The 17,895-nt window shown below is 42.4% G+C and overlaps 1 protein-coding gene across 1 annotated transcript in view; it reads left to right on the forward strand.

Annotated features, from left to right (window-relative positions):
- Positions 1 to 16,862, forward strand: part of LOC117042432 (E3 ubiquitin-protein ligase TRIM7-like) — a 31,841-nt gene extending 14,979 nt beyond the window's left edge. Inside the window, 6 exon segments of the mRNA XM_033141977.1 lie at positions 6,234 to 6,653; positions 8,462 to 8,557; positions 9,370 to 9,600; positions 11,299 to 11,321; positions 12,682 to 12,711; positions 16,170 to 16,862. Coding sequence (XP_032997868.1) covers positions 6,234 to 6,653; positions 8,462 to 8,557; positions 9,370 to 9,600; positions 11,299 to 11,321; positions 12,682 to 12,711; positions 16,170 to 16,755 — 1,386 coding nt within the window. The 3' untranslated portion in view covers positions 16,756 to 16,862.
- Positions 16,863 to 17,895: the final 1,033 nt, after the last annotated feature.

A 17,895-nucleotide genomic window follows, 5' to 3' on the forward strand; every position in this document is an offset into this window, starting at 1 on the left:
GGGGAGACAAAGAGCAAGACCTGCCCAACAATCCTGAGAGATTCAACACCTGTCACTCTGTGTTGGGATGTGAGGGATTCACAGCAGGCAGACATTTCTGGGAAGTCAATGTGGAAAGTGAGGGATGGTGGGCTTTGGGGGTCACCAGGAAGTCTGTGAGGAGAAAGGGTGTCATTGCCTTAATCCCTGGGGAAGGGATCTGGGCGGTGGGGAGGTGGGGAGGCAAGTACTTGGCCTTCACCTCCCCTCTTTCATCTCTGTCCCTGAGTGAGGAGCCCAGGAGGATCCGGGTGACTCTGGACTATGAAGGGGGACGTGTGTCTTTTTCTGACACCGATTCAGGAGCTGAACTCTACACATTCTCAGGAGCCTCATTCTCTGGAGAGACCCTCCTCCCTTTCTTTCATCTGTCAGATAATGGAACCCACCTCAGTATCTCCTGAAGAGACAAAATATACCTCTCAGGCCCAGCAGGAGTTTCTCTCCAGTCCAGAGTGACTGAGAGAAAAACAAACCCACCCAAGAGCCATTTGGACAGTTTTTCAGTAGCTATGAAGTATGGGACAGATATAAAAACTTGTTGGAAAGGAAAACACCATGGTGGTTATCCCCAATTGAAATAATTATTTTGAAAAAGACAAATATGAGTCAGAAATGGATAACTTATGAGACACTGCTCAAGAAAGAAGGTAACAAATGGAAATTAAAACCATATGAGGAAGTGAAAGAACACGTTAATAATTGGTTGCAGTACCATCAAATTAATGAAATGTTTAAAAGCGATATGAAAAAGACGGGATTTAGCGAGACAAAATCAAAGTTTGAAGTTGAAGTACTTAACAATGACTTTAAAGTACTTGCTAAGATGTACAAAATGCTGTTGGAATGGAACTTAAAAGACGAAGAAGTGAAATCGGTGATGATTCATTGGGCAAAAGATATTGGACATAACATTATGCTAGAAGACTGGGAAAAACTCTGGAGGGAAGGAATGAAATTTACGGCATGTACGTCAATAAAAGAAAATTTATTAAAAATGATGTATAGATGGCATATTACCCCAGTTAAACTAGCTAAGATGTATAAGTTAGACAATAAGTGTTGGAAATGTAAACAAAATGTCGGTACCTTTTTTCATATGTGGTGGGATTGTAAAAAGGTGAGAGTGTATTGGGATATGATATATCATGAGTTAAGAAAAATGTTGAGATATAATTTTGTTAAGAAACCTGAAGCCTTTTTGTTAGGTATTGTAGGTACAGACATTGAAAAAAAGGATATTAGACTTTTCCAATACGCAACGGCGGCAGCTAGAATCCTTCTAGCACAAAAATGGAAACAAGAAGAATTACCGACGAAAGAGGAATGGACAGTGAAACTGACTGAGTATGCAGAAATGGACAAATTAACGGGAAGAATCCGAGAGCAGCGGGACCAGAAATTCATCAAAGACTGGTTAAAGTTTACGAACTATTTGAAAGACAATTTACATCTGAATACGTTAATAGGATTTCAAGAAGTTTTGTAGTGAATGTGTAGAATTATTATTGTAAGTAGGATAGTAAAGTAAGGGAAATTCGTTTTTTGAAAATGTAAGCAATGGTTGATTAAAGAAGTATAATATTAAGTTAAAAATTAGAAAGCCACCTGAAGGGACTGACGGAAGTCACGGCTTGGTAGCCAAATGGAAAATATATGAAAATGTTTGTTAAGGTTTATTGTAGTATTTTAGTGTAAAAATAATAAAAAATTATATTAAAAAAAAAGAGAAGATTCATTCCAATCACCATCAGCAGAAATAACAAAACAGACCAGAAACAGGTTTTCCCTTGCCTTTTCCTCCCCTCCCCGGAATTCCCTCTGCAACCTAGTTCTTCAAGAGACAGTAACCCTTTTAACAGTTCCAATAAATAAGATATGCCTCCATCACCTTCACTCCTGGTTTCATTTTTCCTCTCCCCACAAGACCTCCAGCAGCTAACATGCACACCTTGTTGGATCAATATATTTCTAAAAATTAACCACTTCACCCTCATCAAGCAAGAAAGCTCCTTGCTCCAGAGACCTCAGAGAGGAAGAAAATTAAAACAATGTGAATATAGCCAACAGCTTCAAACGGCATCTGTAAATGCAGCCTTACCTGTTGTGATATTATTACAAGCCTAGCTGCTAAAGCTGCAGCAGCGAGACCAGCATGACTGTGTCTGTTTTTATCCTGTGTGAAAGCTACTAGTCCTTCCAGCTTTCTCACACACGTGATGTTTTGTACTGTACTATTGTATTTTACTTTCAGTTCTGGCTCGAGAGATGCTAGACGCTTTTATGGACAGCTCTGACTATCTGAGCTGGCAAGCAGAGGCATACTCTGCCTTTTATCTGCAATAAAGTAGTTTTAGCCTTAATGGCTTGTGTGTGTTGTTCTTCACGCTGGAGAGCAATCGCATATTATCAGTGTGCCCCTGGACTCGAGTAGCCAGGAGGGCACGCAGGCTTCGTCCCTACCTGGGGGTCAGTCTCACAGCTTGCCCCCGCGGGACGCATCATAACATATCTCCACGTTTCAGAGATAAATCTCACTGAATTCAGTGGGATTTTGGCCCAGTTAAAAGTGTTTAGGGTTGTTGCATTAACATTCCTTATGAAACTTGCTTTGGATTGGGCTGCCGGTGTTAACTGTTCCTGAAGGTTGCATTTCTGAAGCTTCTCACCAGGGGTGATGCAGCATTGTCACTTTGTGTAAATATCATGAATTGTGAGTTGTGCATCTTTGCAAGGAAGGTGGACAGAGTGAGAGCATTCCCAATGGGGAGGAGATGCCACTGTCTACCCCCTTCTTAGCGTATGAAGCAGCAGGTCAGTCTCATAATCTGAAGGTCTTGAGTTGGGAGCCTCTGAGAAGGCAACTTCCTGCTCTCTCTTCCTTTTTGCCAAGGGGTGTGTTCAGCGGCACTCTCTAAGAAGGGAAAAGGGAAGACTGTGGGCATCATGGGTGGTGAGTTGGGAGTCTTGATTGCTGTTATTTATCTGTATTAAGCATTTGCAAGTAATAAGTAAATAAAGAGAAAAACATATTCCTTGACCAGGAATTGAATGCATCAATGAGAGAAACAATATTTAGGACCACAAGTAGATTTTGATTGGTGATATTTTTCTATGTTAAACAACTATCTATTCTGGGCTGCATCAATAGGAGTATAGCGTCTAGATCAAGGGAAGTAATAGTACCACTGTATTCCACTCTGGTCAGACCTCACCTGGAATACTGTGTCCAGTTCTGGGCACCACAGTTCAAGAAGGATACTGACAAGCTGGAACGTGTCCAGAGGAGGGCAACCAAAATGGTCAAAGGCCTGGAAACGATGCCTTATGAGGAACGGCTTAGGGAGCTGGGTATGTTTAGCCTGGAGAAGAGAAGGTTAAGGGGTGATATGATAGCCATGTTCAAATATATAAAAGGATGTCATATAGAGGAGGGTGAAAGGTTGTTTTCTGCTGCTCCAGAGAAGCGGACACGGGGCAATGGATTCAAACTACAAGAAAGAAGATTCCACCTAAACATTAGAAAGAATTTCCTGACAGTAAGAGCTGTCCGACAGTGGAATTTGCTGCCAAGGAGTGTGGTGGAGTCTCCTTCTTTGGAGGTCTTTAAGCGGAGGCTTGACAGCCATCTGTCAGGAATGCTTTGATGGTGTTTCCTGCTTGGCAGGGGGTTGGACTGGATGGCCCTTGTGGTCTCTTCCAACTCTTCTATGATTCTATGATTCTATGATTCTATGAACTAAGAAGAATCTGAAGAAGTGTGCATGCACACGAAAGCTCATACCAAGAACAAACTCAGTTGGTCTCTAAGGTGCTACTGGAAAGAATTTTTGATTTTGTTTTAACTAAGAAGAATGTTTAAATTAAAAAGAACGAATCCTCTGTTCAGAAATGATGTGGGCTTCAGGGTGAAAATGTGGTGACCAGGTTTGCTCAGACATTAAATTGTTCAGCCTCTCAAACCATCAGTCTGTTTGTCATCTATTCAGCTCCAGCAACAAAACATCAGCCCAAAGGAGGCTGAGGGGGGAAACCATTCAGCTCTCTGTGGCTCCGTTGGTTAGTGTGTCTGATTGTTTGGGTCTGGTTAGTGTGTCTGGTGGTTTGAGTCCATCCAGGTACAGGTTTGGGTTCCCTACCCTCATGATCACAAGGTGAAGGTGATGACTGCCTAATCCATTGCTCCTCAGGCACATGGGTTTGAATCTCACCTTCATCAACACTTTATCCCAAACTGAATTATGGAAGCTGGGCGTAAGAACTGCTGGATTAGGCCAATGGCCCATGCAGTTCTCACGTGGCCAACCAGAAGCCTGTGGGAAGATGCCCACAAGCAGTAACATTAATTTGGCCCTAACATTCTTTCCCCTGACTTGCTAGATTTCTATATGCAGGGACTGCTTTTGTACACAGGAGCCTTCATTCAAGTGAGTCTCCTCTTTTCTTGCTCTGTCTTTCCCTTCCTTTTATTTTACAGGTTGTTGTGAATTGTAAACTGAGCCATGGGGAGCTGGCAGTGAAATGTTCAGTGTTGTGCACTTACATATAAAAACGGGTGGGAAGGAGAGGGTGTGAAGGAGAAAAAGGAAACACTTTTATTTAACAACAAAAACAAAAAAAGCGGGCAATCACACAGCTACTCGGTTCTTCAAGCGCTGGTCCAAAGGTAGCCAAAATGGCAACATCGATGCACAAAGTATCAGCAGGCATAGAGGAACCCCAGCAACTTTAGAAAACCTTCCGAAAACTGCCCAAAGAGGAACACACATTTCTAGTGGCCTTGAAAAGCTGATTCTCTGATGAGACACGAAAAGTGTGTGTGTGTGTGTGTGTGTGTGTGTGTGTGTGTGTGAGAGAGAGAGAGAGAGAGAGAGAGAGAGAGAGAGAGAGAGAGAGGAGAGAGAGAGAGAGAGATACCGGTAAGCATCCTGGAAGACAGCACCCTATGGACTGCTGCGTTTCATTACAAATCTAACTTGTAGTAGTAGGATTACCTTTTTAGTGTTCACAGTGTTTCTCGTAAATTTTCCCAATCATCACTGACAACACGGCTGTGGGCAGGCGAAAGTGATCAATTCCCAAATGCAGATATGGGGAAATTATGAAGAAGGAGCAGCTGACCCACTCCGTTATGAAACTGAGGGAGTAGGACTCTGTTAAATGAACTACCAGGAAGAGGCGGTGATGAAGCTGCCTTTCTCTTAAACCATTTCCTATCATTTGAGCCCCTCTGCAGAGCAAATTCCAACACCAGGGCTAAAATATACACATACAACATGTCATTTTAAGAACCCCCCCCCCAAAGAGCTGCAAACAGAGTATTTTACGTACCCCCCCAATGCCTTTTCTTTTTAAAACTATTGACAAATATGTTAAAGCTTGAGTGCTGCTGAGTAATGTTACTACTTCTAACTGTTCCTAGCTGGTTTCACAGTCCTGTATTTCTCCAGCCACAGTAACTGGGTGTAAGAACTGCTGGATTAGGCCAATGGCCCATGCAGTTCTCACGTGGCCAACCAGAAGCCTGTGGGAAGATGCCCACAAGCAGTAACATTAATTTGGCCCTAACATTCTTTCCCCTGACTTGCTGGATTTCTATATGCAGGGACTGCTTTTGTACAGAGGAGCTTTCATTCAAGTGAGTCTCCTCTTTTCTTGCTCTGTCTTTCCCTTCCTTTTATTTTATGGGTTGTTGTGAATTGTAAACTGAGCCATGGGGAGCTGGCAGTGAAATGTTCAATGTTGTACCCGGTGCAATTTTTTGTCAACCCTCCACCCCCCCCCCAATGTGCAACAACAACAACACCACACACACACACAGGTTTAAAAACAATGCCAAGTAATAAATCAAAGCAACTGCAGAGGCCTGTCTGCATTTAAAAAAAAAAAAAATCACAACAGCACTGAGTTCCTTCCTGAATGAATGACAGGAAGGGAGACACCCAGTTACTGAAAACTGAAGAAGTGAAACTTAATTCCGTCTCTGGAGTAGGGAAGCCACTCTTTGTGGTGAAGTTTTTGTGCTGAAGCCACATGTGGCAACTCTCTCAAGTATTTCAAGGATCCAGAGATCATCCCAGAGTGTGGGCACAACTTCTGCAATTCTGCCTGATGTAGGGCTGGCATATTTCAAAAAGTAAAATTCCTGACAACCGCAAAGTTGTTGAAAATTTAACTCTTTTCATTGACGCAAGGAAGCCATGGCTGCTGCAGGGGGTCCCGTCCAAAGTCTGTGTGATGAAGCTACTTGCTCCATCTGCCAGGATTACTTCAAGGATCCAGTGACCATCGCAGAGTGTGGGCACAACTTTTGCCGATCTTGCTTGCGCGGGTGCTGGAGGAAATTGGAGGCAACAGAGAATTCCTGCCCTCAATGCAGAATAACTGTCCAGCGAAGGAACCTCATATTCAATGAACACCTGGCCAACGTGGTAGAAATAGCCAAGAAGCTCAGTCCTCACCTTGGGAAAGGGAAGGTCTGTGAGAAGCACCAGGAGACCCTGAAGCTCTTCTGCAAAGAACACGGAACCCCCATCTGTGTGGTTTGTGACAGGTCCAAGGAACATGAAAATCACAAGGTGATTCCTCTGGAGGAAGCTGCCGAAGAGTACAAGGTAGGAAATTATTCTGAATCTTGATGAGGGAAACAGATGTGGATTCTTCTTGGGCAGTTTTCCATAACTCTTAAGTCCAAATTCCACATGACATTAATTGCCTGAACAGCAATCTAAATGCTGGTTGGTTATTATGTAAAAAGCAGTCAAGGAGAAGCCTGTGAGTTTTTGGGATGAGAGATTGGAGAGAGGTTCATTATTTTTCAAAAAAAAAAATGTTATTTATTAAGTTTCCAAACAGTCCATCTACAAAACAGCACAAATTACTATATTTCTTTTTCTTTGACTTCCCATATCGCCTGATAAGAATTAAAATTCAGTGGTACCTCGGGTTAAGTATTTAATTTGTTCTTGAGGTCCGTTCTTAACCTGAAACTGTTCTTAACCTGAAGCACCACTTTAGCTAATGGGGCCTCCCGCTGCTGCTGCGCCGCCAGAGCACAATTTCTATTCTTATCCTGAAGCAAATTGCTTAACCTGAAGCGTTATTTCTGGGTTAGTCTGTAACCTGAAGCGTATGTAACCTGAAGCGTATGTAACCGGAGGTACCACTGTATTTTCATAGGTAGTCCCAAAATAGTTTCCACACTTCTACAAATTCTTCATCATTAGAATATTTTAGGCTTGCAGTTAGTTTTGCCATTTCGGCATAATCCAATAATTTATTAATCCATTCTTTTCTTGCTGTTTCCTTCCACTTCTGTGCATATAAAATCCTGGCTGCTGTTGCTGCATACATAAACATTTTTTACCATTATTTTTGGGATCACTTTCCCAATCAGGTGTAACAAAAAAGCTTCTGGTTTTTTTATCTATTGTATGTTAGTGTGTTGGGATCAAGACAGGGAGAGAATGTGGCTAAAATACTCACCTTTATCTACTGGCCCACAGTTGCTTTATACATTAAAAAAAAAATTTACATTCTCCATGAGAACTCAGAATTGGGTCTCCTTTCCTCTCTGCTGTTATTTTATTATTTTGTACTGTTTTTGAAGAAATAGAAAAAAATAGATACCCCATCCAAGCCTCCCCACAGCTTTCCTCTTTGAACTTGTGGAATGACCAGAGAGCAATATTCCCATCAAAGGAACTTTTAAGGTGGATTCTGACTGCAGTGAGAATATCTTTTCTCCAGAAATGGAAAACGCTGAGGAGTTAAATATCTCACTCTGGTACAAGAATAGGTGGACTCTGGCTGCAGCAATGAAAAATCACTTATAGAAGAGTGGAAACCTTTTTCACATTACTTAAGTAAATATTTTAATTCCTTTGCAAAATGAGATGGATATATACTATGAGCAACATAAAAACAACAACTTGGTGTTTTTATTCAGGTAGGTAGATGTGTTGGTCTGATGCAGTCGAAATAAATCAAAATATTAAAATATTGTCCAGTAGCACATTAGAGACCAACTAAGTTTGTTCTGGGTATCAGCTTTCGTGTTCATGCACACTTCTTCAGATACCAATCCCAAATTCTCTTCAGGTATCTGAAGAAGTGTGCATGCACACGAAAGCTGATACCCAGAACAAAATTAGTTGGTCTCTAAGGTGCTACTGGACAATATTTTAATTTTGGTATTTTTATGTTTATATTCTTTGCGTTGTTAGAAACAAATGGGTAGTAATGAGATTTGAGTTACTCTTTCCCCATGGGTCAACTAATCTCCTGAAATAAAGTGAGCAAGTGAAATTGAAAAAAGGAAATTAACTAGAAAGTCCCAGACCTCTAATATCAGGGCACTGGAAGTCAATCTCTCTCTCTTTATCAATCTCAATCAAACCTGGGTTTTCCCTTTACTATTTAGGGAGAGATCTGCAGCCGCCTGGAGATTCTGAAGAAAGAACAAGAAACCATTCTGGCCTCTCAGGCAGACCTGGAAAAGGACAGCCAGGATCTCCTTGTAAGTTTCACTATTGTTACTAGGGAAGGAGGAAGTATTTGAAGAATCAAGTCAGGACTGAGGAGGGATGGACAAATCTATCAGCTTACTTCCATTTCTCATTTTTCCATATCAGAATGTGATTTTCATTTTTTAAGAGTGCTTCTGAAAATTCACCAGCATTTTAGTACGAATTTTCCCTTATATCAAGATTTTTAATGTTATATTCCCCATTATGCGTATTTTTGCAAGGCACTCTTCTGTATCTTTCCCATTCATTTTTCTACTTTATTTGAACTCATAAATATATTTTGTACATACTTTACCCTAGAATGTGCTTTTTTTTTTTTTTTTTGGTAGAAATCACCTGAATATGCCATTCCTGGAAAGTTCATAGGAGTGAAAATTTCAAAGGATTGTTGCATATTTTTTTCAGAAAGCGGTTATGAGGTAAGTTCACCTTTGAATGCAAACTGAAATGAATTTCTTCCCTTAAGGTAACCCAAATCTTTTGAATATGAATTAGTAGGGACATCCTGATTAACTATGAATATTGTTCATTAAAGGTCTAAATGTACACTCTTGATAACCTTTAGGAAACTCAGACCTTCCTAAGCATTGGTGATGAGTTTTTAATGTCCATGGAAGCTCTCTGAATATTTTAGAACTCTGATTATGCCAGGTCCAAAAATGTGCAAGGAACCTCCAGGGCTAGAAAAAAGCTCATTGATTTAGGCAAAGTTCAAGTCAGCAGGCATGGCAGTGGAGAGGGAAGAGCAAGTGTGTTTCTGACTCAAAGCTCTGCTTTCCCTCTTTCTTCCTCCTTCTTGCAGAAATTAACAGAATCTGAGAAGCAGAGGACAGTGGAGATCTTTAGACAGCTGCGCCAGTTTCTAGAAGAACAAGAAAAATGTCAGCTGCATGAAATAGAAGAGGTGGAGAAAGAGGTTGCAAGGAGAAGGGATGAGCAGCTGGACAGACTCTCCAGGAAACTATCTTCTCTGAAGGGGATCATCCAGGAGATGGAAGAGCAACAGCAGAAGCCAGCGAGTGAACTCCTGCAGGTAGGACGGTGGCAGGAACAGTACAAGGTTGTTCTCGAAGACAGTGTTGACTCCAAACCTTTGTGTGCCTCCTCCATCAATTCAAGATGCAAAAGGTGACAGTTAAGGGCACCTCTGGCCAGGTCTCATGTACAGGAGCAACCAAGAGAACTGAGGTGGTTTATTCCCCTTAATGGAGATTGTAGATGCTTATTCAGTGTTAAAAGAACAGAATGTTCTTTGCTAAAAAATTGTCTCCTAATGCCTTCCAGTTTGGCAGTGCTGTCTTCCTGCCCTGCGGTGGGTCTCCCAGAGACTTTTATCGCCACCTTAGAGCTAAGCAAAAATACAGGAAAGGAGAGGAAAAGTGAGCTCTAGCACTGAACACAATCCCCTTTTTTGATCCAAACTGACATCCCCAACACTTCTGCATTCAGACTGTCTTTTCCACTGTTGCACTGCAAATATCTCTTCCACTCTTCAGCTTCTGGGCTGATCACATTCACCAGTCATGGAGATTTTTCCAAAATGGTGCTCTGTTATCAAACAATGCAAGAGCTCTATTACAACTCAGAACAAAGGTTACCGGTTAGTGGATGTTTTTCTAAGCCCAGTAAGAAGCCTGTCCTTAGTTAGTGAAATGTCCCCAAACAAAATTATATATTTTCTACCAATCGACTGACACTGTCTTGACCTTGCCCTGACCATTCCCTTATAAAGAAACAATGAGGTGTTTTACTTCCCTGTTCTACTAACATTTGCTGGGGTAAGAAATTTGCCTAGGCATACAAAAGATGAACAGGTTAAATCTGTAATGATACACTGGGCAAAGCATTTGGGGGTATACTACTCAGACTGCAGATTGGGAAAGGCTAAGGAAAACATATTTGAAATTTACGGAGTAGTATGCAGAAAGAAAATTCTATTAAAATGATGTACCGGTGGTATTTGATGCCTTGTAAATTAGCAAACATGTATAGAACAAGTACAAATACCTGCTGGAAATGTAAAGAAAAAGAAGGTACATTTTATCAGGAAATTATATATAAGGAATTTTTAAAAAATGTTTAAAATATCCTTTGTAAAAGAAGAAGAAGAAGAAGAAGCCTTCTACCAAGAAGACAAAAGAGAGGAATGGCAAACCAAGTTGTTAGACTACGCCAAAATGGCAAAACTGACTGGAAAGCTCAGGGACCAAGAAGACAAAAACTTTAAGATAGAATACAAAAAAATTATAATTTACTTAGGAGACCACTGTAAGCAGATGAATACATTAGCAGGATTTGCAATGCAACAAATACTATGGACTGCACACTTAAAGATGAACCTTCCTCGTTTGCCCTTTATTATCAATATGCAAAATGAATTACAGCCACCCATTGACATTTGCACATCTGGATTTTCCAGTGCAGTTCAAGTAATCTGTACTTGCATACAAAATTGCATACAAAAATGTATTTTGGGACAAATTCACAGCAAAATATTGGTGAATTTCTATTTTTAAAATTGCAAACTGATGTGGAAATGTGGAGAACTGACAATTGGAGAATCAAAGACTGACTCAAACAAAATGGAATGTTTCAGCTATTCCTGCTCAAAGCTTTGGCATGTGGCAGACAGACTGGCATCAGAGGGCAATAGGTCTTCCATTTCAGGGTCTGATAGGGTCTTCCTAGTCTGGCCAATGTACAATGATTTCTGTTCTCTTTTCCCCTCTAGGATGTGAGAAGCACCTTGCAGAGGTAAGTGGATCCTACTCATTTCTATTAGCAACACTCTGTAAGGCTGAGAAATGTTCAGAAGCACAGTTCATAAAACCTAGCCCTCCAGGTTCTTGACGAAGAGACTGTAGGACTCCACACCCTACAGAACCTCACACGTTAAAATAGGACCCTCTATTTTGGTCTGATTCTCCCTCCAAGGATCAGGGCCAGAGGCGTGCATCCTTCCTCCCGCGTCATGCAGTGCTGGAGGTTTTTCTCTGACTCCTGTATGTTGCATTCACTTACTCTGCAATAATGTCAAACATATGAAAGACAATGCCCCAAAGATTACTGTGAAGAGCTCAGGACCCTCAAATGTATTTCAACACCCAACTAGTTAGTGCGAGTGAAAGTCCTGGAGGGTGCCCCTCAGTTTCTTCTACGTTGCCCCATGCATAGAGCACCTTCAAATTCCTCCCCACAGCCTCTCCTGTGTAAGGTTTTAGATATCCTGTTGAACAGGTCATGAGTTACATGTTGGGAGATGACCGCTTACTGTAGCAGCTGTTTATTTTATTGACACTGCCTGGGAAATTAGAGAGACTCTGTGCCACTGGACAGACCCTCCCAGACAGGTGGTCTGCTTCATCCTCTGAGAGCACTTCCTTCTAGAGCAGAGCTTATCTTACTTAGTAAAAGCAGGACACCCCCAAGTTCAAGAAACAAATATGTTTTATTTGTTATAAAGTTGTTGAACTCGCACAACAAGAGAAAGTGACTTCCTTGGGAGGAACAAGTGCCTAAGTTGCTTCCTTCAAGATTTGCTCCTCTACAGCATCCTCTGTTGACCCCCCAGGCCCTTGCACACCCCTTTCCCATGGAGTCCTTGTGAGAGTGGGGGGCGGAAGTTCTCACGAGGCAGCAGGAGCTTGGGGAGTGCTTCAGGGTGTCACTCAGCTTCCATTCTTTTGTTCTCTGTACCTTCTGTGGAGACTCTAGAGTAAGGAAATGTAAGCTGTGCTGTCAACACCCTCAGATAGTTCCTGCCCTTGTCAGGAAAGGCAATGAAATGAAGTTGGAGCAGAGGAACTCTGAGCATGATGATATTCCATAATAGTCTTTCTCCTTTGAATAGACATGAGTGGGGAGACGCAGAGGCCTGGGGTTGCTGCTTTGGCCCTCAGATGTCTGGCTGTGGAGCCTGTAGTGAGGAAGAACCGAGCCCCTCTGTGCTTATAATAATAATAAATATAAATGTTTATTTATACCCCACCCTTCCCAGCCAAAAACCGGGCTCAGGGCGGCTTTCTGCCACTCTCTTCCTCCTCTCAGTTCTCCCCCCCCCATGTACTAGGAATTAAGGGTTTGAATGGGCTAAAATTGTTTTTCTTCTCACCAGGTATGAGAAAAGAGAGATATTGGAGACTCAGTTCGTTTTCCCTCCACAGCTGAAGAGGAAGGCCTCAAGATTCCGTGACATAAATTGTATCATTGCGAATGCAATGAAACAATTCAAAGGTAATGAAAAATGACCTCAAGGATTTATCCTGGGTAATATATCAGTCCAAAACTGAGCATGGCAGGCCCTTAAAGTATTGCATTGCATTGTATTTTGTTCCTGCCGCAGACAGGGGTATCCCCACAGTACCTGCCTTCTTGGTGCTGCAGCCATCATTTCATTTCCCCCAGAATGCCCCATAAACATTGTCACTCTGGTGCATGGGGGGGGTCGGAAGAGAGAAATGGTATTGCCACAAAGAGAAAAAGCCTGAACCAAAGTGTATAGCAAAGCCAGGATTTTCTGCCTAATGGGTATCTGTTTACAATTACTGTATGCAGAACTTCCTTTTTCATTTGTTACCCATCTCCCTAGTCTGGACTGGCCTTTTTGGAGGGTCTCAAACTCTGAAGGGCAGTATAAAAGGGCATTATGAAACACCCTGTTGCCCTCTTTGCCTCCTACTCAGGCTTGTCTCCCAGCAGTGAAGCAAAGGCCTGATCTGTCTCCTCAGGCATCCATCCACAGCTACCCTATCTAGGGCTGCAAACAACACAATCTTGTGAGAGTTCCCAAACTAATCATGAAATCATCCACACATGAGCCCCAAAGGGCACAATTATGTTTCTTAATAGCCTGGAATATGGGCGTAGCCAAGGCCCCCCTCCCCCAATCAGGTAAAACAACAGAAATATATAACTACCGGTAACTGACCAATCACGTCAGTTCGGCCACCCCACCCCACCCCACCCAAAATCCTGGCTACTCCCATGGCCTGGAAGATTTTCTAAAGGTTTGTGAGGCAGGACTTCCCTTTGCATGAGAGCTCTGCCATTCCTCCCTGAGCATTTAGAAAAGGATGCTGTGAATACTAAGACCCAGCATGGGTTTCTCAGAAACAAATCATGCCAGATCAATATTATTGATTGATTGATGGAATTACAAACTTGATAGATCAGGGAAATGTTGTAAATAAGGCTTTTGACCAAGTCCCCTGTGCAGTGGTGTAGCAAGGTCAGGTGGTACCCGGTTCAATTTTTTTTGTCAGCCCTCCCCCCCCCCAAAAGGACTTCCTGCCAAATTTTGAGTTCCCTCAAGCCTGCTGACATCTCCCTCTTTATGCTTATCTACAATAAGAATCACCACTTGGCTAATAAGTACAATGGCTTCTATCATGCATGTGCTTCATACAGCCAGGGCACATGAGCTATATAAGTCTTGGTACAAATGTTAAGCTTCTTAAAATTAGAAGTTCTGTCTTAATAGCCCGGTAGGATAGAAGTTATAGTGGTACCTTGGTTCTCAAACGCCTTGATTCCCAAACACCGAAAACCCAGAAGTAAGTGTTCCGGCTTTCAAACGTTTTCCGGAAGCCGAACGTCTGATGCAGCTGTCAGCTATTGTTTCCGGGTTGCCTGCAACAATCAGAAGCCGCGCCTTGGTTTCCAAACATTTCGGAAGTCAAACGGACTTCTGGAACAGATTAAGTTTGAGAAGCAAGGTACCATTGTATTTGACACTTTTGGTTTTGCTATTTATTTTGCATTTTTGTTTTTGAGACTTTTTTGATTAATTTGTTTTTGTGACTGTGTGGAACCCAGTTCAGCTGATTGATTGATTGATTGTGTGACTGCAGAAATGGATAAAAGTCCCCCCTCCAAACAATGACTATCATCAGAGCAAGTAAGAAAATAATAATTTACTTTTCATCATCTACAATACTGTCTTATTTATTTTTTTGTACAGTACATTGATTATTGCTTTCATTTTATGGATCAATGGTCTCGTTAGAGAGTAAAAAGAAAGTGGTACTTAAATTTCATATATTTTTGCTTCCTCAGATTCTCTTTTATTCAGACAACTGCTTCAAGAAGGTAAAAATTCTATTGAGCCCAAATTCGAAGGAGGGGTGTGGACAGATATATAATTGAGGATAAATAATATTTTTTGCAGACTTTGCAGCCATCATCAATGCCTTAACTCTGGTTCATAGCTCCCTCTAGATCCTTTGAAAAGAGAGAGATTACTTGCTTGCCTTTCCATGTGACTAAACCGCTTCAGAAGAGCGATGCTGGGTCATCCCAAGAGCCCATCTAGGTCAGGATTTCTTTGCAACAGGAGCCAAACTGATGCCTGCAGGGAGCCCACAAGCAGGAATTCAGAGGCAGCCTTGTAAGAGTCATACTGCGTTTCTCCGAAAATAAGACACCCCCCGTGGGCAGGTGGATGGCACAGCTACGCCAATCTGCAGCCCCAGCAGGACTCCTTGCCTCCCTGAAGGTGGCTCCTTGCCCCCTCCCTCCCCTGCAAGGCGGCAGACAGTGTCTTATTGTCGGGAAAACACAGTAGCTGCGCCATCCGCCCGCCCACGGGGGGTGTCTTATTTTCAGAGAAACACAATCCAGTCAACCCCCTAGAATGCAGGAATCTCAACTCAAGCATCCATGATAGATGCCAATCCAATCTCTGTCATGGATGCTTTAGTTGAGATTCCTGCATTGCAGAGGGTTAGATTAGATGACCCTCAGGGTCCCTTCCAACTCTACAGTTCTATGATTCCATGATTCTTACACGTTATGGTGCAATTATATATTACTTTGTATACATATATTTAAAAACTGCTCAGGGGATTGAGGGGAGGTATGTAGGAGATGGTGTTGGCTCCTACCACAGCCAAACTTTCATTGGTGTGCGATAATTTGCTATAATGTGACATGTGCAGGTTTTGTGCAGCTTTTTGCAAGGTTTTTGATCATACAAATGCAAATATGTTTTCAGAACAACAAATCAGCTTGAAAATAACAATTGCTAAAGACAAAATGTTACTCAAAGAGCTTTTAGCATGCATTGGAAAGCAAATTTGTACGTAGTGGTATTGTATTTTTAAGAGAACGGAAGTAAGGTTCACAAGGCAAGGAAATCTGCTGGGTTGCCCGATTCTACCTGTTCCCTCATCAAAATGTAACCCTTGAGGCAGCAGTGGTCTTACCTCCAACCAAGGCAGAATTGGCTGGTGGGTCTGCCAGCATATGAGGGCATAGAAAGAGTTAATGGCTGTTCTCTGCTTAACTGAATTGGGGAGCCGCCACATCCCCAAATGGCCAATTCACACAGAGAAGGGCAAAGGAGGACAAATTCCCCCCTCTCATGCCCTCTCCCTCTCCTTCACACAAAAGAGCTAAAGAAAAGTTTATTGGATTGTTTTGCTTTTTGAAGATGCAAACACATGGACCATAAAAAGAATAACTGAATTAAAAAACAACAAGGCAGATACTTACTGCAGGGAAAGTCTGAAAGAAGGAGAGGAAGGTCCCAATCCTGCATATGATGCAAAGAAGTCCCATTTCTGTTAGAGAGAATCTGATTCTTCTGGGTGTTTCTTGGATCAGAATGTCTTTTCTCTGCCTCTGGGCTGATTCTGCCTCTCTTCTCTTTTCCTCATCTTCTCCCCAAGAAGCAAATGTCACTCTGGATCCAGACACAGCCCATCCCAGGCTCATTCTGTCCCAGGATCGGAAAAGCGTAAGAAGGGGAGACAAAGAGCAAGACCTGCCCAACAATCCTGAGAGATTCAACACCTGTCACTCTGTGTTGGGATGTGAGCGATTCACAGCAGGCAGACATTTCTGGGAAGTCAATGTGGAAAGTGAGGGATGGTGGACTTTAGGGGTCGTCAGGAATTCTTTGAATAGAAAGTGCTGTTTATCCTTAAGCCCCGAGGAAGGGATCTGGGCGGTGGGGAGGTGGGGAGGCAAGTACTGGGCCTGCACATCCCCTCAAAGCTCTCCTCTGTCCTTGAGTGGGGAATTCAAGAGGATACTAGTGACTCTGGACTATGAAGGGGGACGTGTGTCTTTTTCTGACACCGATTCAGGAGCTGAACTCTACACATTCTCAGGAGCTTCATTCTCTGGAGAGACCCTACTCCCTTTCTTTCATCTGTCAGATAATGGCACCCACCTCAGTATCGCCTGAAGAGACAAAATATACCTCTCAGGCCCAGCAAGAGTTTCTCTCCAGTCCAGAGTGACTGAGAGAAAAACAAACCCCACCAAGAGCCATTTGGACAGTTTTTCAGTAGCTCTTTGAGAAAATTCATTCCAATCACAATCAGCAGAAATAACAAAACAGACCAGAAACAGGTTTTCCTTGCCTTTTCCTCCCCTCCCCGGAATTCCCTCTGCAACTGAGTTCTTCAAGAGACAGTAACCCTTTTAACAGTTCCAATAAATAAGATATTCCTCCATCACCTTCACTCCTGGTTTCATTTTTCCTCTCCCCACAAGACCTCCAGCAGCTAACATGCACACCTTGTTGGATCAATATATTTCTAAAAATTAACCACTTCACCCTCATCAAGCAAGAAAGCTCCTTGCTCCAGAGACCTCAGAGAGGAAGAAAATTTAAACAATGTGAATATAGCCAACAGCTTCAAACGGCATCTGTAAATGCAGCCTTACCTGTTGTGATATTATTACAAGCCGAGCTGCTAAAGCTGCAGCAGCGAGACCAGCATGACTGTGTCTTTTTTTATCCTGTGGGAAAAGCTACTAGTCCTTCCAGCTTTCTCACACACGTGATGTTTTGTACTGTACTATTGTATTTTACTTTCAGTTCTGGCTCGAGAGATGCTAGAGAGAGAGAGAGAGAGAGAGAGAGAGAGAGAGAGAGAGAGAGAGAGAGATACCGGTAAGCATCCTGGAAGACAGCACCCTATGGACTGCTGCGTTTCATTACAAATCTAACTTGTAGTAGTAGAATTATCTTTTTAGTGTTCACAGTGTTTCTCGTAAATTTTCCCAATCATCACTGACAACACGGCTGTGGGCAGGCGAAAGTGATCATTTCCCAAGTGCAGATATGGGGAAATTATGAAGAAGGAGCAGCTGACCCACTCCGTTATGAAACTGAGGGAGTAGGACTCTGTTAAATGAACTACCAGGAAGAGGCGGTGATGAAGCTGCCTTTCTCTTAAACCCTTTCCTATCATTTGAGCCCCTCTGCAGAGCAAATTCCAACACCAGGGCTAAAATATACACATACAACATGTCATTTTAAGAACCCCCCCCCAAAGAGCTGCAAACAGAGTATTTTAAGTACCCCCCAATGCCTTTT

This window comes from Lacerta agilis, chromosome 2, assembly GCF_009819535.1.
Source record: "Lacerta agilis isolate rLacAgi1 chromosome 2, rLacAgi1.pri, whole genome shotgun sequence".
In the NCBI taxonomy this organism is placed as follows: domain Eukaryota; kingdom Metazoa; phylum Chordata; class Lepidosauria; order Squamata; family Lacertidae; genus Lacerta; species Lacerta agilis.